This window comes from Macaca mulatta, chromosome 2 (assembly GCF_049350105.2).
Source record: "Macaca mulatta isolate MMU2019108-1 chromosome 2, T2T-MMU8v2.0, whole genome shotgun sequence".
Taxonomy (NCBI): domain Eukaryota; kingdom Metazoa; phylum Chordata; class Mammalia; order Primates; family Cercopithecidae; genus Macaca; species Macaca mulatta.
In genome coordinates, this window is record NC_133407.1 from 135,180,016 (window position 1) to 135,206,884 (window position 26,869).

The window sequence follows — 26,869 nt, forward strand, 5'->3', positions numbered from 1 at the left end:
GACTTTTCATTGCCCCTCAGTCCCTATTTTTTTTCCACGTCACCCTCTGACTCCTCCCAGCTGTTGAGATCCAGGCTTTTTACAATCCTGAGTCACCAAACTCTTGAGTAATTTTAACTGATCTCAATATATTCTTTTCAGAAATAAACAATTCACAGGCAGTCCTCTACTTTCATTTGTAATGAGTAAAATCTTACAGAAACATACAGTGTGGGGAAGGTGAAGGGTAGAATTACATTTTTAAAGGGAACTTCCATGTTCAGAGAGCTAAAAAAAAAAAAAAAATCAACTCCTAATTTTCTCTCTTTGGGCATAATATTTGATGAAATATTTTCCATATCTCCTATATGTAAGTTTATTTTATTCTTTTTCTTCCCAACCACTTATAAGCCCAATGAGAGCCTAGGATTTGAGATATTTTAAGCACATCTGGAGCGATCTAGCTTTGACACATTTTTATTAGGTGCATGAAAGCTAAATGTCTTATTGCCAAGTATCATTTTTACATTTTCTCGTCAAATTTTTATAAAAGCATAGGAGCAAAATGCAGTAGGATCGTAAAAGAATTCCACAAACATAGCTGGATAAATTCTGCAGCTGAGCCAGAACTGTTGGCTGGAAGGCAGCGCCACCATGTGATCGTTCCAAGGGCTGTCAGTTTTGTCTAAAGACACAAGTTGGGATCCTCTAAGAGTTGGGCAACTAACAGCAAAAGCCCACTTCCTGTCATAGGAAGGTTATTTTCAAACTCCAAACCCCAGCACTACTTCTGTCTCTGAGAGGGAGAGGGAGAGGAGGAGGAGCTGTTTACAAAGAAGATGTCTGATTACGGAGTCACATCAGTGGCCAGATTGGATCAGATATTTAGTGCTTGATTAGGGTGGCCAGTGGGCAGGTTAAGGCTGGCAGATCCTGAGTACTCTCCATTTAAGGGTGCTTGCACCAGGATACACTTTGCCGACTTCAATGCCCAGCTCTATGGCTGGCTAGCCCTACGTCTTTAACAGGGGACAAGTTCAGCCAAGGCTCAGTTGGTGGATTGCATGTTATGTCTATAGGACCCAATTATATCTAAAGTTTCTAAGCCATAAAGTCCTGTGCCTGTGTACATGGTGTAGACGTGGGCTAAATTCGAGAAGAGGGGTGAGAGAGAGTCAATCTGTAATTTAAAGTTTATTAGAGTTGTGTTTTCCTTTTCATGTTTTTGCTTCATAAAGTGTACCATGAATCTAACAGCAATATTATATTAAATGTACATGTTTGCAGTAAATTGTACCCTCATTTAAGAAATGTGGAAAAGCTGGGGGGAAAGAGGAAATCTTAAAACTGAGTTAAGTCAGCAGTTCAGCAAGTGCTTACAAAAGACAGTCAAAATACAGGCAAGTTACATTAAATGGGCATTATTTGTTCTTACTTTCCCAGTGTAGGCAAGTGCCTGTGATATAACAATTTAGGCAATAATGGGAGAATAAAAAGCATATTAGTTTCAATCAGATTTCCTGGCATATATCACAGACCCTAAGGAATTACAAAGACAAAAAAGCGAGCTCTTTGGTTTCTGTATGGTTCCTTGCAGAGCACAACGCTGCACCTGCAAGCACTTGGATGAAAAGACCGGGATTCTACTGAAGTTTGCACTTTCTCCACATCGGCCAAGATGGGTAAACTGCCTTAACACAAAAGTCACATGTCCCACAAAATATTTCCTTCTATCTCAAAAGAGTATTAGCTTCTTTAATCTAAGAAGGTAATGAGAGGTTTTTAAACTGATTAAATCAGCTTAGTTCATAAAGTCTATTATGACTAAATATTCAATTAAAACGATTTCCAAACCAAAATCTGACAAAATCCTCCCTGAAAGTAATTTAGATGATAGGTTTTTAACATTAGGCAAATTAAATCCTTCTCACAGTTGGTATTTTCTAAAGGGTCAGAAACAGTTGCAGAAGTTCACTGGGGCAAAAATCTACTTTGTGTGCTAGTCATGTTCCATGATCATAAACAGAAACTAGAAATATTAACGTGAGCCTGACATTCCTATTTATTTTATTTTTACTTCAAAGGCTACATACATGCAAAAGTTGAACATGTCATCACACATGCTTTAAATAAAGTTCAAAAAATAAAAATACTTCAAAATCCATTTACTTATGGAAATATATACGACAATTATAGTGAAGTCAATTATATCCTTTTTTCTAATCTATCAGAAAAATACTTATATTATAAAAAAGAGTTTTAATTCATGTCCAGAATAATTTTTTAAAATTCTTGAGTCACAATTTTAAAACAAGTTGAATGTTAGTACAATGTCTGGAGAAACAAGTCCCAGGCTTTTGCTAATGGGATCTGATATTCTCATACTTCATTTTGAAATCACTAAGGAAACTCAAGTTTAGGGGAAAAAAAAAAGCATTTTAAAAAACCTATGATGATAAGTATTACGGCTGAGGTGGTTACTAACCAAGTGAAGGGCACGACTTCTATAAACAGATAATGTTCAAAGTCCTTTAAAATGTTTGAATGGAGATTTTTATCTACAAACACATAGTGGAGGCTTAAAGTAGCCTCGAGTCTCTCTGCTGGTCAACACTGCAAGAGGAATTAAAAATCCCAGGTACAGTGAAGTTCTGAGTATACTGCCCTTTTGAAAAATGTGTGAGCAGACACTACCTCCTGTGACTCCACAAACAAGCCGACTGGGGGAAGTGTCTTTGAATGGCCCTGCCTTTTATCAGGCAAAAGCAGCCCAAGGCTTGGCAAAGTCAGGAGAGGGAAATCGGCATATTCTGAGCACGTCTCCATGGTCCAGAGGATGACCATTTCCTTCTAATAAAACCAATATTTCTTTGGTAGCATAATACAATATATATCAACAATCCCAATAACTAATATGAGCTGAATGCACTCAAAGTTCAACTTTGTAAATGTTCACATGCATCCTGGAAATGAGATGTAACTTCCTGCACCTACATGAGAAAGGGTGGGGACAGCTGCCCAGGCTGGAGGACTACTGATGATGAGAAATGACACACAACGTGAGCAGGGAAAGGGATCATTTAACAAAATGTGTTAGCGTTCACTGGGAAAGCCCTAAGTGGGTAAACACATCCGAACTTTGCAAGGAGCTTAATCCAAACAATTAAAATATCACCTTCTCTTTAAATCAGAAACATCAGGTTTCCTAGTGGGAGAAATCCCTTGCTACCACTCTAAGCCTTTGGTTGAAAAGGCCAAATTAAAATTCGGGTTAGAAATGTTTCTACGAAGGGTCCAAAGACTTAGAGCTTGATTTATATCCTGATACTGAATTGTGATTATAGTTTTCATGTTAGGCAATCCAACTATTATTTTCCTTTTATCACTAAAAAAAAGTTTTAAAAAGGAAAATTAAAGATTTGAGTGCAGTCAGTGCAAAATCAGATTAAGTATGGTTTTTCTTTTCCCTGGGACAGAAAAAAACAATGCCCAGCTCACAGCACATAGGAATGTGTCACAACACATAATCAGAAGACAGGTTTCTCCAAGCTAGTATTCCTCCTTGTACAGTGTGGTATTCAAAAGCAGTATTGTCACGATTATGCATATTCTCATTAACTAGGTACAGCAGAGCTACTTAAAGGGAAACCAATTTCTTGTGCCTCAATGAAAGGGGAGTGTAGAAAACAATAATTAGGCTGAACAAGGAATTTTAAAGGGCACAAAAAAAAAATTCAGAGTGAAAAGAACAGAATTTAGAAAGCCAAAAAAAATGGTTTTTTTGTTGTTTTTTTGTTTTTAAAAAAGCAAGTAACGTGACGGTAGAAACCCACACAATCTCCCCCCACCCCACCTGCCACTTTGAGTCCTAATTGCCCATCTGCAAGGACAGAAACCCACTCTAAATTGACCAGCATCGGCTTCGGCAAGTCTTCTCTTCACTCTCCCTCCTGTTAAGACCGTTTCCAAAACCAATCAGCAAAGGACAAAGAATTCTTTACAGAGTGCAATTAGTGTTTTCCACGTCCACCTTCAAAAGCATGATGCTCTTCATGGGCTAAAGGACAGAAAAAAAACAAAAAAGAAAAAAAGGAAAGAAAACTTTAAGCAAAGGATGGGCCAACCCTCCTCTAGGCATCTCATTCAGCTTCCCCAAATGTTGGCAAGAACTCAAACACCTTATTTTTTATTTATTTATTTTTTTGCCAGTAACTGTTAGCTAAGGCGTGCATTTCCTGAGAAACGTAATAATGAAAATTAAAACAAGGAATAAACAAGCAATGGGCATGCAGCCTGTTTCTTCTTGCTGTGCCCGGGAGGATGAGTCATCTCGACAAGCCGATGAAGAGAGTATGTTGGGCTGCAAGCAAATGCCGCAGGGGAAAATGTGCCCCACAAAATGCATTGCGGGGGGTGGCGGGGAGTGCCTGACACAACCCGAGACAGAGCCACTCACAAGCCTATCTTGAACAATAAACTAAAAATAAAACAAAACAAAGAACCATACCAGGGTGACAGCAATTATACCTAGGTGCCCCTGCTCCCTACCTCTCAGCACTCTCCATGGGAAATGAAGTTTCACAAAATTGTTAAGTCTTATTTTTCCAAATCATGTTTCCCCCTGCCAATAGATATTCAGCCCTATCATCTGGTTCGCAAAATTACTAATTTTAAATAGGAACTCTAGAATTTTTTTTTTTTTTTTTTTTTTGAGATGGAGTTCTGCTCTGTAGCCCAGGCTGGAATGCAGTGGTGCAATCTCGGCTCACTGCAACCTCCTCTGCCTCCCGGGGTTCAAGCAATTCTCCTGCCTCAGCCTCCCGAGTAGCTGGCATACAGGTGCATGCCACCATGCCCAGCTAATTTTTGTATTTTTTGTAGAAACGGGGTCTCACCATGTTGGACAGGCTGGTCTCGAACTCCTGACCTCAAGTGAACCACCTGCCTCGGCCTCCCAAAGTACTGGGATTACAGGCGTGAGCCACCAGGCCCAGTCGGAATTCAGGAATTGAAAAAAATTATGCTATCAAAAATACTTTCAAACACTTAACGTTGTTTAAAGTAGAAGATGGCACAGGGAAACCTACGAAATACATAACATTTTCTCTAAGGCAAAAGACCGAGTGTGACAATCTACCTCCTGGATCTGGCTAACCATTACCAGGAAGCAAGGTCTGATAAAGGTGGGGTAATTCAGGACTCTGGGTGCTTTGATCCCCAACACGCTACCCACACTAGCAGTGAATGGGGTTCCAGGGAGGCAGATGGGCTGCCCCATTTCACCTTTTAAGCCCCTTCCAATTCTGTTTTTCTTTTTCTTTTCTTTTTTTTTTTTTAAGACAAGGTCTTGCTGCTCTGTCACCCAGGCTGGAGTACAGTAGCATCACGCTACTCAGCTCACTGCAGCCTCGACTTCCCGGGCTCAAGCAATCCTCCCACCTCAGCCTCCTGAGTAGCTGGGATTACAGGTGTATGCCACCATGCCCAGCTAAATTTTGTCTTTTTGACAGAGACGGGGTTTTGCCATGTTGCCCAGGCAGGTCTTGAACTCCTGAGCTCAAGTGATCCACCCGCCTCAGCCGCCCAAAGTGCTGGGATTACAGTCATGAACCACTGTACCTGGCCTCTGTGTTTTTCATAAGGACTAAATTCTTCAGACTATTGCTGAAGAGGTGGGTGGAACGGGTCTATTTTCCCTGCAACATCATCTTGGACATTCACCCCAACCTACTCCGCACTTGGAAAAAACTTTGGGAGAGACGCACTTTATACTTCCCAGGTCACCTCAGGTTGGCCATACTCCTAAGGGCAGCCTGAAATCTGAACTAATTTAATAGAACATTTCTCACAGCTTTAACTTTACAAATATTTCACATTGTGTGAGTGTGTTTTCTTTTTAAGAAAGATATTTAAGGAAGACACCAAAGAAAACATGGTTTGATCTGCAAAGAAATTATACTATACTTCAGGGTCAAACAGAGGTACTATAGAACTATAGTGACCTGGTTTCCAAAAAATAAATCCAGATATACAGGCTATCCAAAGATCCGTGTTACTTCCAGGTGTGAGGGGCAGTCTGGGGTGGTCATAGTTGCATACTACAATGTTGATGGGTTAAGGAGACAGTAAAACAGAACATTCAGAACTGGGAGTGCCTAGTGAACAGGAGTTCTGTCAGCCTTAGGTTACTTTGGGTAGAAAGGGATTATAGAATTGCTCTAAGCCTGGAGTTGGCAAACTTTTTCAGGAAAAGGAAGAGAATAAATGTTTGTCTTTATGGGCCATACAGTCTCTGTCCCAATTATTATTATTTATTGTTGTTGTTTTTGAGATGGAGTTTCTCTCTTGTCACCCAGGGTAGAGTGCAATGGTGTGATCTTGGTTCACTGCAACCTTCACCTCCTGGGTTCAAGCAATTCTCCTGCCTCAGCCTCCTAAGTAGCTGGGATTACAGGCGCGTACCACCACGCCCGGCTAACTTTTTATATTTTTAGTAGAGATGGGGTTTCGCCATGTTGGCCAGCCTGGTCTTGAACTCCTGACCTCAGATGATCTGCCTGCCTTGGCCTCCCAAAGTGCTGCAATTACAGGCGTGAGCCACCAGGTCTGACCTCTGTCTCAATTATTAACTCTGCCACTGTAGCACTAAAGCAGCTATAGGTAACACGGAAACAAATGGGTATTGCTCTATGCTGATAAAACTTTATTTATGGACACTAAAATTTGTATTCATATAATTTTCATGTGTCACAAAATATACTTTTTCTTTTGATTTTTCCCAACCACTGAAGAATGTAAAAAGCATTCTCAGCTACACCTATACAGAAACAGGAGAGGGGAGGGGAAGACGGGGGGCAGATTTGGGCTCCAGCTTCCTGCTCTAAACAATTCTCACAGCAGAAAAGACCTTTGTCACTCAGCTGCTCTGAAGAACTTAGCAGAATTGGCCAGGGTGGGGCTAGTCAGGGAGTGGAGTCTGTGCATTGTGAATTTCTCAGTCAAATAATGTGTATCCATATCAAATGTAAGTTATCAATGGCCCAATGCCCATCTACCCACTAGAGGCCATGACTGAATATGCTTGGGTTCTTTCTACATGGAAAATTTACAGTCACCTGGCTTCTGTAAACTTGGGAATACTTACACTAGGATCCTATTAACTAAACCAGAGTAAACGCATAAATTGGCCATTTCTAACTTAGCTCACCCTGCTGTGAAAAAGATTTCAGCCCAAACCTCATTTTTCCAAATCACTTCTGCAGCAAGTGGTATATACCCTGCTGAGTAAAGGACTGCCTGCTTTGTTTACAATAAAGAAAACTGCTTGTTTTTTCAAATTCACACTTTTATTTGAACGATCTTTGAGTTTTTAAATGTTAATTTATGACCTTAAAATATGGATTTCTGCTGAGACCCTTCCTCAGTCGTGTATCACACACTTTGCAATGGCCTCTACCTTTAGGTATCTATTCGATTTAACTGGCCAAGTCGCAGTTTTCTTTCCCCTTGTTTGGCTTTTTTCTTTCCCAGAGCCATCACAACAGCTAACCAGTGAATCATCCTGCCCTTTGTCAATCTTACTTGATTATTGCCATGGCCCTAAAAAGTGACCTGACCACTCTGTGGCCTTATTATCTGACAAAACAGGTATCTTATTATCTGTGTTGAGCCTGCTGCTAACCAATGTGTTACCTGGAAACTTAAATCATAGAACTTTGAAGTAGAAGGAACCTTGGAGATCATCTAAGACCAACCTCCTCGATACTCAGATGAGAAAGTAAAAGAATGAGAAGTTGTGACTTGCTCAAGGTCACACTGGTGAAGCTGGACAAAAATCCAAAGTGCCTGACTTAATGACCCCAAATTGGTGTTCTCCTCTTTAGAGTCAAGTGTGGAGCTGGTTCATGGGAAAAAATGTTTTAGCCCCATACGTAAATGCCAATGAAATACACTTCCATCTACAGAGTTTCTGCTGGTCTTGTGAAATAAAAAAAAAGAAAAAACTCTTGATGACCTTTCAATTAATATCTGGGGTGAAAATACAATTGAAGTATCCTTAAAGAATAAAAATAGCATCGGCAAATTTGCAACTTCTACACTGCACAGCCAATAAGCAACTTCTGCAGTGACATTTTTCTGTCTCTTTTAAACTTCCATTTAAAATTCAGAATATCTGTAGTGCCAGATCAGCCCCACTGCTTAACATCTAAGTCATTTGGCCTGTAATTATATGATTCCTTACAGGGAGGCCTTAGTGTTAATATCCCCAGTTATACTAGGATACTCACAAAATTTGATTTTTTTATCCTTTTTGGCAAAGAGTTGGAAAAAGTGAAGCACTAATGAACTGTATTTCAGCAATTCTAAGATGCACTCCTCACAACTACCACACATATATTTGAAGACTTCTGGTACCAATAATGTGTTACAGTTTAATTAGGAGCCTTTTATTTTTCTTTTTTAGTAATACTAAAAATAATGGAGCATTTTATCTTCAAGAGCATCTTAGATTCAATGAAATACAGTAGTTAAAAAATGGGTTATTGACTCTAGGAAGAGTTTTGGATATAGGAAATTTATCATGCATGTGTAGGGCTGTCGTCCTTTTCTCTAACTCTTTGTTAAATGTGTGACCTGCAGTTTGATCTACCAAACATTGGTTTAATAGCACTAAGATGTTTCATTATGAAAAAGAAGACTTTTTCAAAAGAGCACACAAAAGCAATGAACATGAATCATGATGGAAACAATGGGTCCACACACCTATTCATACCGTTAACATTTCACTACTAGGCATGAATTCTCTCTCGGTTCTGTGTCACAGTCATTCATAATGAGGAAGTATTAGCATTTCAGTAGAACATTCAATCATGCCTGTGCTCAGAATGCATTTCTTCCACAAATACAGATGTTATACATTATAAATTCCTATTTATGAAGGGATGATTGAATATCTACCTGCCAGTTCATATAATGACATTTTTGTTACTGTTGTTTCCAATAGAATGTAAATTTTTTTCTGAGAATTAAAAATTTGAGTTCAGGTAAAAATTTTTGAAATAACAAACACGGTATTTGTTATTTCCTTTTCTGATCCACACAGTTAGGCAAAAATAAAATATCATTTTAATTTCTGAGACTATGTTTGGTGTTTTTTTTAAACACTTAAATGTATTTTGTTGAATTCTTTTCTGAATTATCAAATTTCAAGTGAGTCTGCCTTCATCGCATTTGCAAAACAGTTTTTATCTTTAAAAGTATGATAGAGTAAGCTACAAAGTAATAACTGGAAATGAGGCACTTACGTTTATAAAATACTGCTTTAAAAGTTATGTGGGGCAGAAGTTCATAGATCTTTTCTAAAACAGTCGCTTCACCCACTAAAGAGGCATTTACATTCCAGACTTGGACGACGTCTTCTCGGTCCCGAACACTGACACTAACTCCTATTACTTCATCATCTGAGGGGAAGACAGGAAAAAAAAAAAAATGAGTGATACTTTCAAGTCAGTCTGTTTCTAAGAACTTAGTCTTTTTATCTGAAAATTAAGGATAAGATGGAAAAAAGGTGGCACAAGACAACTTGTAAGAAATAATTGTTTCTACGGGGAATCACTGGAGGAAAGCAAGTCAGTGCACAAAAGGTGTAGCAGTCACATCACATTTATCCAGGGACTCAGATAAAGTGTTCCAGCCGAATGCATTTTCCAGATAAGTAATTTACCCTTTTTAACTTTAGGAAAGCTTTGTGACTATTTCTTACTCTGTTTTGATGAGACTTTTTCTAAAATGGGTTGCATAATTCCTTGCCCTCTGAAAGCCAAGTGAACTGAAATGAACTTTTCCTTGATGCCTTGCTGTCTTTGGTAAGGAGAGCAAGAATTTCTCCTGACTTCCTGCCAAGCTTTCAGGCACCTTGGAGTGGTCAGTGCTATCTGCCCCAACACTAACTGGACCCAGATTGTGCATTCGCTGCTGCTCATCTGCTTTCTGCGGTTTGCTTGTCTGCTTCTTTCCTACGAATTCTTCCTGCTTCCTGATGCCTCCCTCTAGAAATCCCTTTTCTGGTTTTGGGCATTATATACTGTGGGCTAGTGAGCCAATGACCATCTGTTAGCCCTGTGTATAGAGTGAGAGTAAATCTTCTGAGTACAGCTCTGCTATTACAGGATTGTCCTTCAATGAATGAACGTTAAGGCATTTATCTACATTGATTAAGGTGGACTTTTTCAAAAAAACAAAATTCCAGATTAGGGCTGTCTTGTACACAGTTGAGAACAGCGGATGGATAGTAGGGGGTTATACTGTTTTATCCTCCCTTGCAGCCACTTTGTTTACACAAATTTGCAGCAAAATGAAAAGAATACAAACTTTTGATTCTTGGTTTTCCTTGTTCATGACACAGTAATGCAATACGGTCAGCTCTCTGCACTTTCATAAACAGCATCAATATGTAATAGGTGAGAGATAAGCATTATCAATATAAGAAAACTTTGCTTTAGTTAGTATGCTTTACCTAATTTGCTGGCCTCTGTAAATCTAAATATTCATGCCATCAGTTTTTCCAATTGTCTTCTGGAAGTTAAAACGTTTTAGTATTAGGATATAATTTAAATAAAAACATATCCAATTTACTAAAAGAAATAATTGGCAGTAAAGTAATTCCTTTCTTTTCTCCATTCTTCCCTTCTCTTTCTCCCCCTCTTCCTTCTTTTCTTTTTTAAAATGAATTTGATCCTGGCTAAATGTGTATGACTTGACACTAAATGAGTCCATTTATATAAATACTCAAAACCAGCGAAAATTGGCCTATGATGTTAGAAGTTAGACTGCAGGTTACCTTTGAAGGAAGGAAAGACAGCAGAGAGGGATCCTGGAGGGCTGGTAATATCCTGCTTATATATCTGGATGCTAGTTACAGTTATATGCTTACTTTGTGAATATTTATCAAACTGTACACATATGACATGTGCACTCTTCTGTATATATGCCACATTTAAACAAAAGAGTCAAAAAACATAGTACCTTATCATGGCCATTCACAGAAACTTATTATTCCATCAAGAAAATATTCTTAGATACAGATTCTTTACTTTTTAATTTACACTTTAAAAATAGTCTTGCCAGAGCTCAATGTTATATTTTATATGAAAATAAAAATCATCAACTACAAAGGGGAGCTTTGCAGTTTACCAGTTTCAAGAGTGGCCATGAAGTCACAAGGTCACCCTTTTGAGGAAATGTTCATGTTTCCTGTCTTTTGGTGTTGCCAATTTCTACCCTATTGGTCAAAGTGTGACGTAACGGACGGATGCCGAACTGTCAATATTTCAGTTTGGTTTTGCTCTTGGTAACCAGGCATAGTTACTAGCACAGCACTTTCACAAATGGTTTGGTAAAAAAAGGCTGCAACTCTTATCCAAAGGCAGATCCATCAGCAAACATGTAATATTCATAAGTAGAATCAACCAGCAAAACCTTGATTATTTTAGGGTACTGGCAGCATAAGACATTAGAGCTGGGAGGAGCCACTGCTTAAAGATGAGGGGAGTGAGGCCCAGAGAGATTAGTTGACTTGCTAAAAGTGGCATAGCTGGTTAATGGAAGAGCTAATGGTTAATAGCTAATGGTGCTCTCATGTCTCAAGTCAACCACAAAACAATTGGTCTTCTTTATTCAATCCTGGCTATTACTACTTAGACTATTTTTCCCTGGTTCTGGAAACAGGAATAATTCATGCAGAAAACTTCCTCTCCCAGGGATTTATGTGTTTATAATTATACACAGGATACATTTTTGGCTGTATATTATCAAGTTGCTAAATACTCCCTATTAAAACAGAAGGAATCTGTACTTACAGACAATTTTATCTTAACCGGGGTCTCTGTTTTTTCTTTTTTTGAAAGAGGGTCTCACTCTGTTACCCAGGCTGCAGTGCAGTAGTGATCACAGCTCATTGCAGCCTCTACCTCCTGGGCTCAAGTGATCCTCCCACTGCAGCCTCCAAAGATGCTGGGGCTATGGGTGTATGCCACTATGCCCAGCTAATTTTTGCATTTTTTATAGAAAGGGTCTCTCTATGTTACATAGGGTGGTTTCGAACTTCTGGCCTCGAGTGATCCTTCCATCTTGGCCTTCCAAAGTGCTGGGATTACAGTCATGGGCCACCATGCCCAGCGCAGGTTTTGTCTTACGTGAATAAAAAGTGGTGTAAGAAGTAAGCAAAACAAAAGTGGAATGATAGGAACTGCTCATGAGATGAATCCGAAACATGCCCCGGGACTGGCAAGGCCTACAGGGCTCTCAAACACGGCTCCATCTAAGACATCGGAGCGACAACTCATCATTGTCATTAGCTAAAAAGAAAATCTTAACTGAAAGCTGGGTAGGAAAAATAGTATTCTAAATGTTACTTCAGGACCATTCAGAAGGAACTACCCCCAAAAGAAAACAAAACTTTAAACAAGCAATTAAATTCTGCTCTCTGAGTGGGTTCATGATAAACACAAAGCAAAACAAAAGCTTTTTGTTTTGCTCTCAGAAATACCCTGAGTATCTGAAAATGGTCTCCAAAGAAAAGCCCCGAAGAACTTCTGTCTTATCCTCCACCGTGTGATCCCGGGACATAACAGTGAGCATGTCCCCACCTACTACTCTAGTCCTCTTTGAGCAGGTGACAGAGAGAACAAGAGGAAGGGGCTAGGGGTTGAGAGGGACAGAGAGGATTGTGCCTGCCCACCTACAAACTTCACTAGACACCGAAAGCACTTTCCCCTTCTGGAAAAACTGGAAGAGATAAAGGGAACCTACTACCAACTGCATTAAGGGCCCAGTTAATGTCAGATTTTTCTCTTCTGCCTATTTATTTTGGACAGATGATTACAGATACTATTAAGTTAAGCTAAGAGGGAAACACATACATGAATATATACATACATATATAAATATAATATGCACATACGTAAATACACGTATGGACATAGACACACATATCTAACACTAAACACCAAAATCACATGAAAAAAAACTGAGTAACTTTGTAGTTCCAAAATAAACAACTTCAAAACATGTAAAAAGTCAAACACGTGGTAACAAACTGCTGCAAGAAACAAGCACAAGCCAGGAGCACAAGAGGCAGGGCCGGCCAGAGCCGTGGGCTGCTTTACCTGCTGCAGCACAGTCTGTGAACTGTTCCCCGATGGTTGCTAACAGCAACTCTTTCCAAACTGTGGACTGATATGGGAAAATAATAAAAAACAAAACAAAATACACATATTTTTAGAACATTATCCTCAGGAGCTAAACAAATTATGTTTTCTTCAACTTCACATGTACTTTCTGTGCCCATATTTGGAGTCCACAGACACCTCCAAAGCCTAGGTGCAAACATTTATCACCGTGGCATATTTTTCAGTGGTTTACAAATAACTTTACACAGATACAAGTGAGCCAAAGTCTAGTAAAAGCTAATCTCTAGTGAAACTCCTGGTGAAATTCAGAAGAACTTCTAGGCAAAACGCATTCAAACGACTAAAAAATTTCCAATTTCTTTACCTCTCACTGATTCAAAACACAGAAGCTAATTATATGTGGATGCTATTAGTAAAATCTTTCTCTTCAAAATCCTTTCTCTGTTTTTCTTACTACTTATAAGGTACTTCAAAGGTTACACAAGTAAAGAACACTTAAGGACATTTCTTGTTTATTTAATACTAGAGTCTTGGGAAATTCCATTCACTTGAGGCAGACTGTTTATGGCAGGCGATAGAACTTTATGTAAGAATGTATGTAATTTCCCTGGAAGATTCAGTGCCTGCTGTGGTCTGCCTCCTACCAATGAGAAACACTGGAGTTTCTTTCTCCTCATAATCTACTAGTGGCATCCAATAGACAGCCAGATTATTTCCACTCACATTACTTCCTTTGAAAAGTTCTTGGTCCTATTTATCCTCCTTCCTGTGATTCACAGGCTCCAAATTGCCCCCAAACTAGGTTTGAATCCTGAGAGGCTGCTTGCTATCTGCAAACCAGGTGGGTTAACAACCTCTCTGATCATCAGTTTCTTTAGGTGAACAAGGAAATAATAATAGGTCTGACCTTCCAGGGCTGTTGTGGGTATGAAATTAGTCAACAAATGTGCTCAGAGGGCTTAGTACAATGACTGCAATAAAAGGGCTTAACATTTAAGATCCATGCCATAAACAGCTGTGTGTTTGCTATATTCCAAGTGCTCAATGCATATTAACTATAATAATAGTGTTTATTATTATGTCCTCACAAGCTTAAAGCAGTCTCGCTGAATCTTTAACCAAGGCCATGGCAGTTAGCCAGGGAACTGAGAAGTGACCTTTCATCCTTTTCTTTTGTCTTTCCTAGCCAGTCCCTTCTGGTCTATGAGTCTCCCACCTAGGAATCATTGCTTCCATTTTCTCTGTCCAGCTACAGTCCTTCAAGCTGTTAGTGATGAAGTTGAGAGCTGGGAGATGCCATTAGGGGAAGGGAGACTTCACCCTTCTGCTTTGAATTCAGACAAGGTTGGCCCACAAGACTCCCACTGGCTGATGACGAAAAGTAGGCTAAACTGCCTGGGATGAAGGCATTTGCACGGATATGAAAGAGTTATTATTTGTAACCCAACGCAGCCAAGTGAGCTAACAAGGAGAGGACAAAACTGCCTTTCAGCTGCTTTTCAAGGAATGTTGACATCATGATTACTTCTACTAGAGTTCAAAGTCTAGTGCGAGTAAATAACACGGAAAGGCAAAAAGTGTTCATAATGAAATTTTAAAAACACCTTATATTCCCTCATTCTCTTATATTCTCTGCTCCCCTGATAGTTTTCATTATGTACACCAAACAACAGGAAAACGCTGGAGCTTCACATCTTGACGAATAGTTTGCACCTTTGACAAATAAATCTGGTCATATCTTTGGGTATGTGCTTATAGGAAAATGACTCCAGCTCAAGCATATGGGTCCCTGGAGACATTTCAGTTCTTTGAGCTTATCCACATGAAAGAAATCATGAAAAGGTGAAACTGGGTAGCATTTCCCCTTTTGTCCATTTTCAAAGAAGTTTTTGGTTTCCCAGGGCTTAAGATAACCGATTTTAATGTTCACGTTCATTTCCAGTCAATATGATTAATTAGAGCTCGCTCTGGGAAATCTGGGTTTCTGAGACTTGATCACTGCAAACCAGCATCCCACTAGGTCGTCACATCATCCAGGTTCTCATCAGCCCCAGAGGGGGATGGAGCATACTCTCTCATGAAACCCCAAAGGATGGTGAAATGCCAAGCCTCCCTATTCTCTGTGCCATGGACATTCTCAGAACTGCTTTTGTTCCCCCTGTAGAGGAGGGATGAGCCTTTGGAAACAAAGATCCTACTTCCGACTTTGTAAAACCATATGCCACATGTTAGTCATGGCTGTCAAAGGAATGACTACCATAAAGACATTCACCCAGCTTTTCTGTGAAGTTCACAGGCATTTACTCCTGCAGACTGCATCATACAGTCACATATTACACCATGTCTATGGAGAAGCACAATTATACACTTTCAAGGTGACAGTGTAAGGCAGAAAATCAAGGTCAGAACAGAATTTCTCACCCCTAGCCTGTTTGGGGACTGCCACGTAAACAGGCTGTCTGCAAAGCACAACATGTTGATGACAGGCAGTCAACAACCCCAAGCCTTGTCGGTTCTAGAAGAGGATCAGAAGGAACCTACCGTGCTGTCCTTGGGGACTTTCATCTTCCATACGCCGCCCTTTGCATTACTCTCCTCTTCCCTGGGCCAAAGACCAATGTTTAAAGTTACACTCAGGACTAAGTGATTCTACATACATTTAGATTAAATATCTCTACAGACATTTAGTTTAACAATAGACGACCTTAAAAACAAAATAGTTGGGCATTTTTCTTGTTTTTGTTTTTTATTTTTTATTATGGATACATAATAGTTGCACCTATTTATGGGGTATATCTGAATTTTTTTTTTAAAGACTAGGTCTCACTCTGTCACCCAGGCTGGAGTGCAGTGGCATGATCATAGTTCACTGTAGCCTTGAATTGAACTCCTCGGCTCAAGCAATCCTCCCCACTCAGCCTCCCAAGCAACTGGGATTACAGGCATGTGCCATCACACCTGGCTAATTTTTAAAATTTTTTTTTAGAGACAGGGTCTCCCTCACTTTGCTGCTCAGGCTCGTCTTGAACTCCTGGCCTCAAGCAATCCTCCCACCTTTGTCTCCCAAAGTGCTGGGATTACAGGCATGAGCCACCACATCTGGCCTACATGTGATATTTGGATACATGCATACAAGGTATAATGACTGAATCAGGGTATTTAGGATATCTATCCAACACCTCAAGTCTTTATCATTTCCTTGTGTTAGGAACATTCCAATTCCACTCTTAGTTATTTTGAAATACAAAACAAATTATTGTTAACTATAGTTACCCTGTTGTGCTCCAAGACCTCATTTATTCTAACTGTATTTTTGTACCCATTAACGATCCTCTCTTTATCACCCCCGCAACTTCCCAGCCTCTGGTAACCATCATTCTACTCTCTTTCTCCATCAGTTCAGCTGTTTTTTTTGTTTTGTTTTGTTTTGTTCTTTTAGCTCCGACATATGAATGAGAGCATGAGATATTTGTCTTTCCATGCCTGGTTTATCTCACTTAATATAATGTTCTCCAATTCCATCCATGTTGTTGCAAATGGCGGAATTTCATTTTTTTGATGGTTGAATACTGTTCCATGGTATACATGTACCATATTTTCTTTAGTCATTCATCTGTTGATGGACACTTGGGCTGATTCCATATCTTGGCTCTTGTGAATGGCACTGCAATAAACATGGAAGTGTAGATATCTCTTCGACATACTGATTTCCTTTCTTTGGGGTATATATCTGGCAGTGGGACTGCTGGATCATGTGACAATTCTACGTTTAGTCTTTTGAGGAACCTCCATACTGTTCTCCATAGTTGACTGTGCTAATCAACAGTGTACGAGGGCTCCCCTTTCTCCACATCCTCACCAGCATTGCTGTCTTTTGGATAAAAGCCATTTTAACAGGGGTAAGATTGGGCATTTTTCAATAAACTCTTCCTCAGTCCTTTTGTTGGAAACAGAAGCAGATGAATGCAAAAGGAAGGAGCTAGGGATGGAGAGGCAAGAAAGTGGCATTCAGTGGCTCCATGGGCAGGGAAGGTGATAGGACTTGAGATCCTCATCCTCAAAGGGCTGGTGCAGACAGGCCTGCTTGACTCTGGGGATGGACAACGAATACAACCGCTTCATACAAGGGAAGGCCCTGACACTTCAAAGTCATAGTCATGACATTGTCTCATGTGATTCTCCTATCAACCATGTATCAAGGCCTCATAGGTATCCCTGTGAAGGACACCTGCTGTGTGTCACTGTTTAGTATCTGCTCCCTTTCTGGTAAGAGCATCCCAGTTTCCCCCTAAAGAGCCACCTGCCCCCTACTCTTCTGTGAGATCCACTCACGCAGGGTTGACTCCACGTCCTAGCTTCAAAGATGGGCTTCTGACTCAGGCTAGCCTATGAGAGTACTGCCTCTTCCTAGTCTTTGTGATTGGCCAGAAATTGAAAGGGGATCCAAAGTGAGACAATGAGAGCCAGCCCTGAGATTTTATCTGGGCTGCTGAGTACTGACATTAGTAAACTTGCAGGGTGTAAGACCACAGCATACGAAGGCCACTTTGCCACCTCAGATGGGAGAAAATAAAACCGAAAATTAAACCAATGTAGAATAAAGCAGAATAATTCTGGTGGGGACCATCAGATTCCTGATAACACTGGAGCCGGATCTGCCAGAAATTACCCCTACCAGTGAACTTCCCAGTCACAGGTTAAAAACATATTCAATTTTTTTTTGCTCAAATTAGGTTTCTGGTGGCTGGGCCTGGCGGCTCATGCCTGTAATCCCAGCACTTTGGAAGGCTGAGACGCACAGATCGCTTGAGCCCAGGAGTTCAAGACCAGCCTGGGCAACAAGGTGAAACCCCATCTCGACCCAAAATAAAAAATTAGTTGGGGGTGGTGGCATGCACCTGTAGTCTCAGCTACTTGGGAGGCTGAGGCGGGAGGTTCACCTGAGCCTGGGAGGTCAAGGCTGTGGTGAGCTGTGATGGTGCCACTGTGCTCCAGCCTAGGTGATAGAGTAAAACCTGGTCTCAAAAAAAAAAAAAAAAAAAAAAAAGAAAAGAAAAAAAAAAAAAAAGAAACCAACCGAACAACAACAGTAACAAAAAACCCACACAAAAAAATTAGGTTTCTGTCATTTGCCACTACTCAAGATGAGACACATTTACATTTTATTAATGAGTAAATAATGCAGAAAGACTGAATGACAGGACATAAGGATTTATTACTAATTGGGACTCCAGCTTGGGCAAACTAACTTACTGTCCATCTTCATCACTACATCAAGCTATTAAAGAAGGAGGACACTTAGCCCCAGACCCTGGGTCATGATTGGTATCATAGACTTTCTATGTTGTCCATGTGAGACACGCATCTCAGGTGATATGATATTTTATGAGGTTCACAAACATTTCCCTCCCACCTTGACCTTAAATTACACGTTAGACACTTACCAAAGTGGTCGCCTCTCTCCTCTCATTAAATGATAACTGCATCTCAAAGGCAGGCTAGTCACAGGAGGGATATTATTGTATACACTCCAGAATATCTTTAAAAGAAAAACAAACACTTTGTTTAATATACCCAGTATCGATTTATTATGCTGCTAGATTATCAAATTAGTGCATTAAAGAAAAATTTTGATTCTCATTGTTTTATCCATTCAAAATAGGTTTTTCTCAGTATCCCTTCTAATTCTCTGCTAGAAAATGTAATATAACATTAAAGAATGCTAGGTTTGGTGGCTCACACTTGTAATCCCAGCACTTTGGGAGGCTGAGGCAGGTGGATCACTTGAGCCCAGGAGTTCGAGACCAGCCTGGGCAATGTGGCGAGATCCCATCTCTACAAAAAATACAAAAAATTAGCTTGGCATGGTGGCACACACCTGTAGTCCCAGCTACCCAGGAGGTTGAGGTGGGAGGATAGCTTGAGCCTGGGAAGTCAAGGCTGCAGGTGAGCTAAGATGGCACCACTGCATTCCAACTTGGGCAACAGGAGTGAGACTCTGCCTCAAAAAAACAAAAACAAAAACACAACAAGAAGCAGAAAAGATGTTCCTTGCTGATGCTGTGCCAAGTTCTATGTTTCAAGAAGCTATGGTTATTAAGCTAACATTCCTAAGCAACATGTCTACACATAAAACTGGAAAGCACTTTGCTAATGATTTTTCTGACAGCTAGGTAGTATCTACTAAAGTCTTTAGTACTGAATATATGTACTGAACATATTTGTAACTATCTTGTTATAACAGACCCTGTCTTCAACATGGTGAAACCCCATCTCTACTAAAAATACAAAAAAGTAGCCAGGCGTGGTGGCAGACGCCTGTAATCCCAGCTACTCGGGAGGCTGAGGCAGGAGAATCACTTGAACCCGGGAGGCGGAGGTTGCAGTGAGCCGAGGTCACACTATTGTACTCCAGCCTGGCCAACAGGGCAAGACTCCGTTTAAAAAAAAAAAATAGACCCTGTCTTCTCTCTAAGTCTGTGATGCTACGGCTTGGGAGTTGAGGGATAAAGGAGATGGCAAAGAGAAACCACCTTAGACACTCTGTTTGCCCCTTATCTCTCCCCTGCTAAAGGAACAGGGAACAGCTCAGATGCTGAAGCAACAAGCTGCGCAAGATACACAGTGTTATGGACTGCACGTCTGTGTCTTCCCCAAATTCATATGCTGAAACTCTAACTACCAATAGGATGGTGTTAGCAGATGGAGCCTCTGGGAGGTAATCAGGTCATGAGGGTATAGCCACCATGACAGGCTTGGGTTCCCTGTGAGAAGATGAAGAGAGCCGGCCCTCCCTCTGCCGTGTGAAGACACAAGGAAAGGATGGCCATGCACAAACCAGGAAGAGGGCCCTCACCTTGGTGTGCCCATGCTCACACCCTAATTTCAGACTTCCAGACTCTAGAACTGTGAGAAAAAAGGGTTTGTTGTATAAATTTAAAAAACTGCCCAGTCTATGGTATTTGGTTATAGTAGCCTGAACTAAGACACAGGGCAACTGGTAAACAGAAATAGATTATACAAAAATAATAAAGTAATAGAAAAACAGGAAGTCTTGGCAAAGACTGGAGCTGTTCTCTGTGCCAGGCTTTGTTCTATGAACATTTACATGTTTATGCAATTTATCCTAATGACAGTCTTAGGAGGAGGTATGATTATTATCCTTTTTTTTAAAGATAAGGACATCAGGCAGAGATGAACCTGCCCAAGAGTCACTGTTTGGTATGACCATTAGGATTAGGACAAGGATTGAGGCTATGAAGAAGAAAATGCTTCCCCATTTGTTTGGAGTAGGTCATAGAATTACTATGCTATGAATGCTATGCACCGAATTACTGTGCAAATAAGAAATATTGTTCTGTGTGGTGAGGTAAGCATAGGGTGATCATCTGGGTCTCCCAGTAGGTCTGAGGAAAGCAGCACAAGTAAAAGAGCAATTAGAAAAATCAATCCTAGGGCTCATGAATTGAGTCACATGGGTGGAATGGAATTTTATCTATGTTGAATGATAATCCTGCTGGGTTGTTCAAGCCTGTTTTGCATTAAAAAAATAATAACACTGAATTAACTGCAAAGGTGGCAATGATGAACTCTAAGATCAAACTGAAGACAAAAACTACAGGATGATAGATGTATTAACTGAGAATCCACCTTGGCTCCCTCCTACTAAAACGGTGCTAGTGTAGGGAGGAGCTAAAAGCTACTGTAACAACAGTAGCTCCTCAAACACACATCTCTCTTTATGGAGGTACCTATCCCATAAATGCTTTGCTATTTGTACAAATAAGACTATTCCAATATTTCAGACTGTCTGCGGTATGAGGGTGGGTAGGTAGGGCTGGAATCTGAATCCAGACAATTTGATTCCCAAACCTCTGTTCCTAACTACTCAGCTATTTTCTTTTAAGATATTACTATATGTTTTTGACACATCTTTCTCCAATCTTAGCAGCCAGGAATGAGGTCATGAAGCCACAGAAAGAGGGACACATGTTGAAGATGTTTTCCCATCAGTAAGATGACCATAATTCCCAAGAGGCTGGTGGTTGTCAACTCCAGCCTGAGAACCCAGTTATGATGTGGCAATGTCCTCTGTAGAATTTATGCACAAAATAACATTAAGATGAAAACTCCTGCCTAAGGTAAAAACCAAGAGGACTTTGGTGCTGGCAAACTTCAAGTCTCCTCAAAGGCATCACAAACCAAAGTTCCTGCCGTCATGCCCCTGTCAAAAGTTGTCAAAGCTTGACTTTTTAACCTAGTACTTGAAGCGCATTGAAAAAATACAACAAAACACCTCTTCCATTTCAAAGATCAGAAAAACACTAAAGATCGTGCTAAGGATTGGAGCTTTAGAAGCTTCTCTTGAAAACAAAAACAGACAACTGATTCTGCTCGGCTTGGCAAATTTGACAGGAAGAGATTACAGCCCAAGAAGATCAGTGATAGACTTAACATATTCATTAAAGCACGTATTTGTACATTTGTGCTGAGCGTAAAATAGGAGCAAAATATCCGGTCACACCATTAAAAAAAAAAAAAAAAAAAAAAAGCCCTTTTTAAAAAACATGTGTCATTGAACTGGTCTGTTTCCCTGTTGCAAACCTCATCCAATGTGTAGAATATTTGTGAAGTATGTCTGCTGGTGAAATACCTACAGGAAGGAATCTACCATTATTCAGCTGCTGAAAATCTCTTCCACCCTTGCAGAAGTGAAAGGTCTGCTACAGTGGAAGCCTGGTAATTCGAGATTATACTCTCTGTAACACATCTTGAAAATGGAAACACTTAAATTTGACTATACATAAAATCTTGCAAATAGATTTCAAAAGCCATTAGGCTTATAATTAATTTTGTTGGACTTCCAAATCGAAGATTGCAGTAAAAGTAAAACTAAGCACAATGTTTATTAATGATGGTTAAATGCTTTTTTTCCCCAAAAGCCTTGAGAATCACCCTAGGACTAGGAGAGGTATAAAAGTTGAACATCTTTCATTCAGTCAACATCTGTGACCATCAGTTGTGAACAGGGCACAGTGAAGAGTCCTTGGGGAACTGAGCTGAATGCAGGAGGGTCAGCTTTTGACCACAGCAATCCACTCCTTGGGAGGTATGTTCTAGAACACCAATCTGGCACCTCTCCTTGAGAAACTGAGGCAAGGAAGACACCTGTCCAATGGAGTCTAATACCTGGATTTAAGACCTAGGTTCTCAGGATAACCTTCACAGGTCATGTAGCCCTTGAAACCCAAGTTGCCTCCTCTGTATAAGGATACAGCTACTTCATTGGAAAATGTAATGACGAAATACAAAGTGAAAGCACTTGCAAGGCCTAAGGAAGGAAGCAAAGTATGGTTAGACCCATTAATATGCTGACCACTTGATAAATCCCCAATCTATTAGTACTGGATTGGAGCAACTATGTCCCACCTGACAGTCTTCTGCCAAATAGATAATCATTCATTACCAAGAAAACTGGCAAATTTCCTCCTCAATTTCCTACTGGAATGTTCTGAAGAAAAATAATGCACTTGGAAATTCCTCAGAAGAAAAAATGTCATGTGTTGACAGACAACAAAGTGGTATGTCTGTTTTGTAAAACAAACCAGAAACAAAACCACCCAGCCAACACACCTCAAAAAAAAAAAAAAAAAAAAAAAAATACAGGATTTATTCCAGGTTGTGGCATGTGTAGCAGGAGAGTATTTTCAAAAAAATAAAACAAATATTTTTGCTCATTAGGTATTACTAGTTGCCTGGGGTTTCCCACCAACTGAATCAGTGGTATTTATGGGCAGGGCCAATAGGCATCTGAACCAAATAGGCAACTGAAGAGTTTAATGAATATTTTTAACTCACAGCAGACACAAAGGCTCAAAGCAGAGTGCTTCTGATTTACAAGAGCTAGGTACCTGAGAGAGAAATGGGTTTTCCTTTGAATTCCAAAAAGGACTTGATTTAAAGAGATAGCCCAAGTGTGGAGTTGTGATCATAGAGTAAACGAGAAGTGATAGGATGTAAGGGTAATTTCCCACCACATAGAAAGTCAGTTAGTAAAAAACCAACTCTGAGTTGGGGAGTTAAAAGCTTGGAGTGAGAGGAGAGTGAGGTTAAAACCCTGAAAGGATGGGAGAGAGCCCCACGCAAAGTTTGGGGATGCCTAGAGCAGAGCAGTGTGGAACCCGCTTTCTGGTACAGCCCAAGAGGCTCCAAGACTCCCAGAAAAGGCCCTCATTCCTACAGTGCTGAGCAACATGGCGGTCAGGTCTGAGAACAGCTGTGAAGGCAGGAGGGGTTATTTTTGCCGGGAGGGCCTGCCACAACCTTATAGGTTCCCCTCATTCTGGTGGGGTAGGGGGAAGGCAGACAACATTTCCTAAATCTCCAATCTGGAACTTGAAATTGCTAGAAAGCCTACAGACAGCAGGGCCTGGGGTCTGGACGTGCGTGTACATAGCAGGGGTCTTCATGACATGAGGTTACAGCAGGGCCAGAGGCGGTGGGCATGGCCCAAGGTCAGGAGGGGTCAGGGATATTTCTGCCTATGCCTGTTCATTTGGAGAAGGAGAAGAGGGTGGTCATTTTCCCCAAAAGAGACTTAAATTGGAAGAGACCCAGTTTCACAGTTGAAGTGACTAAATTACTTTTAATTAACAAGGTCAAATCTCGCCCCACCCCAATACACAGACACAATGGCCTCCACTGAGAATGTGGAGGAACACGAGCAATTTAACTTCAGTTATATTTCTTCATAACTGGATTGTAGCTATAGATGTTGATCCTATTATGCATATAATGAATAAACTAAATGATGGATAAAGAATCTTGTTATACTTGATTCGAAGTCTGCGCTAGACAGAACTATGAAGTGGACCTGGCTGCAGGTCCTTCTCTTTCTCTCTTTTCAGTGTTGGCTTTCTTCCTCTCTCCCCTCAGGCCCCTCCCTTCTTCCAAGGGGTTCACTCCAGGTCAATTCTATTGCAAGACACCACCCACCATGGGCTGTCCTGCTGTGTCCAGGGCAGTAAGTACTGGGAATCAATCTTTCCATCATCCTCCATGATCAATACTGACCTAGAAAACCTCTTCTTCTGAACGAAGAGCCCTCATTTCCCAAGGGTTTGGAAAGCAAGCTGCAGCCCTAACTTAACGATCCATAACTGCACAACTCCACAGTCAGGAGGCTTGAAATGAAATGAAGTCTTGATATGATCGACAGTACACAGGATAAGTTTGGCATATGCAGGGGAAACATTTTCTTAATTTCAATAGGTTATATATACCCTTTATGAAGACTTTGTTTATGATAAACGATGCTGAATTTCCACTTAGAGAGGAAATATGGTTTCTGTTTTATGCAAATTTAAATGAGAAGTCAATTTATAAGAAATACCGGGTAGAATATACAAGTGAGATTAAGTGTGGCAAAATCTTGAAGGTGATAACTTCAAATAACTGAGGTTCGAGACAGAGTGCTGTACAGGAATGAGTTTTCAGGGGTGGGATTTTTAGTCTTATAGCAGGTAAGGCCGAAATAAACTGGACAAGGGAGACTTCTCTTGCAAATCACATCTGGCAGGTAGCTCTTCATTCTCCAACAGGTAAAATAAGGCTTGGTCAAAAGCCGTGTTCTATTATTTTTTCCCTCTAGAGATGTGGGTCTTGTCATGTTGCCCAGGCTGAACTCGAACTCCTAGGCTCACGCAATCCTCCCACCTCAGCTTCCTGAGTAGCTGGGATCACAGGCATGAGCCAATGCACCTGGCTAAAAGCCATTTTCTATTCTGCACTGCAACCCCTGAGGATGCAAAACCACATGAGAACTGTGGAAAATTTGGACAGGTTCACAAAAGAGTAAGAGAATCAATAAGCATCTGGAAAACATGCCTAGATGTAAAATGGAATTTTCCAAGAAAGGCAGGAAAGTAGAAATGAATTTAACTCCAGGCAGAGAGAATTATTGTTGGGTATGATCAAAGTGTCCTCAGCAGGGGTTCCCAGGTCCTTTGGAGGCTGAGCCTCCCTGACTCCTCAATCAGGGGGAGTAAAAGAAAGAGAACTGAACTGGAAGTGGAGAGAGTTCCAGTCCTAGAGACATGGCATGATTGGCTCTTTCCACTGAATATTTGGGCCACTTATCTCCAGCCTCAGGCTCCTCAGCTAATAGATGGGGTGACAATTCCTCTCCCAAACCCATCTACTTTGATTTGCTAAAGGGCCTCAAAGTGTAAAAAGACACATATGTCTTTAATAAGGCAATCATTAATATCACATGATTTTTACCATCTAAACACATGTGGGAGGAAAATATAGACATAATTGGAGAAGCGGATTTTTTAGTGCTAATGGAGTGAGAATAATCTCAGCACTTTGAGAGGTCAAGGAAGGAACACAGCTTGAGGTCAGAAATTCGAGACTAGACTGAGCAACATAGCAAGACCCCATCTCTACAAAAAAATAACATAATTTAGCTGGGTGTGGTAGCACATGGCTGTAGTCCTAGATACTTGGGAGGAAGATGGGGTGGGAGGATCTCTTGAGAGCAGGAGTTTGAGGCTGCAGTGAGCTATGATTGCACCACTGCACTCCTGCCTGGGTGACAGAGTGAGACCCTGCTTCTGAAGAAAAAATAATTAATATACAATCCTAGAATAAATTAAAAAAACAGTGGGACAAAAGCATATCCTCAAATGACTTGCAAGATAATATCCTGGCCAGCTCTTAAATACTAAGGACAATTGATTAGATATTAAGGACACTCGCAGGCTGAAATCTCAAAAGTTATTGATAAGTTAAGTATCTTCACATACACCTGTTAGTGGTGGTGCAATCCAGAGTATAATCACTTGAAATAAATAATCTAGAAGCAGTGGTGTATAGTTTTCTGATATAAAATATGACTGAAGAAAGCATAAAAAGATATCTCAGTAGAAGTAGACAAATTATGGCAGATGATTGGGTACTTAACTATGGCTTTTTACGTCATTGTGTCATTTAAGTCTCATGACAGCATGATAAAATTACCATCACAATTATTCCCATCTTACAGATGAGTAAAATGAGATTCAGACAGGTTATATAACTTGTCCAAGCTAGAAAGTGTCACATATGAGATATCAACCAAGGCACTGTGACTACCCTAACCAGATAACTGATAGAGCTGAGGGACAGAATCCAGTAACACTTAAGTAAAAGCCGGCCACATCTGAGGACTAAGTGCCAAGCATCACTAAGAACTATATACCTATCTTATCTAACTTTCATTCAACCTTAGGGAGTAGGCACTAATATTACCTCAGTTTTACAGATGAGAAACCGAGGGAGCACAGACAGCTGAGAGAGAAAGGACTTTCCTGATCCTTAAGGCAGTGTTTATCAGCCATTTTTTCACTGTTGCTCCCTTAGGCCCTAAAAGAGCCCTTTATCCTAATCACCTATGACAAAATTTTAATATCACAGAGATACCATATATGTTTATGGACTGCACGGACATCTATGCTTTGCACATAAAAAGAGCGAGATTTGTTCACTGATGTACTTCCTCTGCAAGAATCAACTTTGGCCCCCGCTGAGAATGTGCAGCCTACAGAATCCTTACAGGAAAGTGGTTCATTTATTAACTTCTAATTCATTCTTTTTTTTTTTTTGAGAGTGTGTACATGTAAGAGACAGAGTCTCACTCTGTCACCCAGGCTAGAGGG

General features: G+C 40.4%; 1 protein-coding gene across 6 annotated transcripts in view; it reads right to left on the bottom strand.

Moving 5' to 3' along the window:
- Window positions 1–269: 269 nt before the first annotated feature.
- The window catches only part of EIF4E3 (eukaryotic translation initiation factor 4E family member 3), a 72,902-nt gene continuing 46,302 nt past the window's right edge, over window positions 270–26,869 (bottom strand). For 5 of the 6 annotated variants that reach the window (XM_077990138.1, XM_077990136.1, XM_028843121.2 and 2 more), the window contains 5 exons: window positions 18,614–18,708; window positions 15,711–15,771; window positions 13,146–13,212; window positions 9,285–9,440; window positions 441–4,036 (listed from right to left, as the gene is read on the bottom strand). In XM_077990138.1, the coding sequence (XP_077846264.1) occupies window positions 3,990–4,036; window positions 9,285–9,440; window positions 13,146–13,212; window positions 15,711–15,771; window positions 18,614–18,639 (357 nt within the window). In that variant the 5' untranslated portion in view covers window positions 18,640–18,708 and the 3' untranslated portion in view covers window positions 441–3,989. 6 annotated transcript variants of the gene reach the window in all.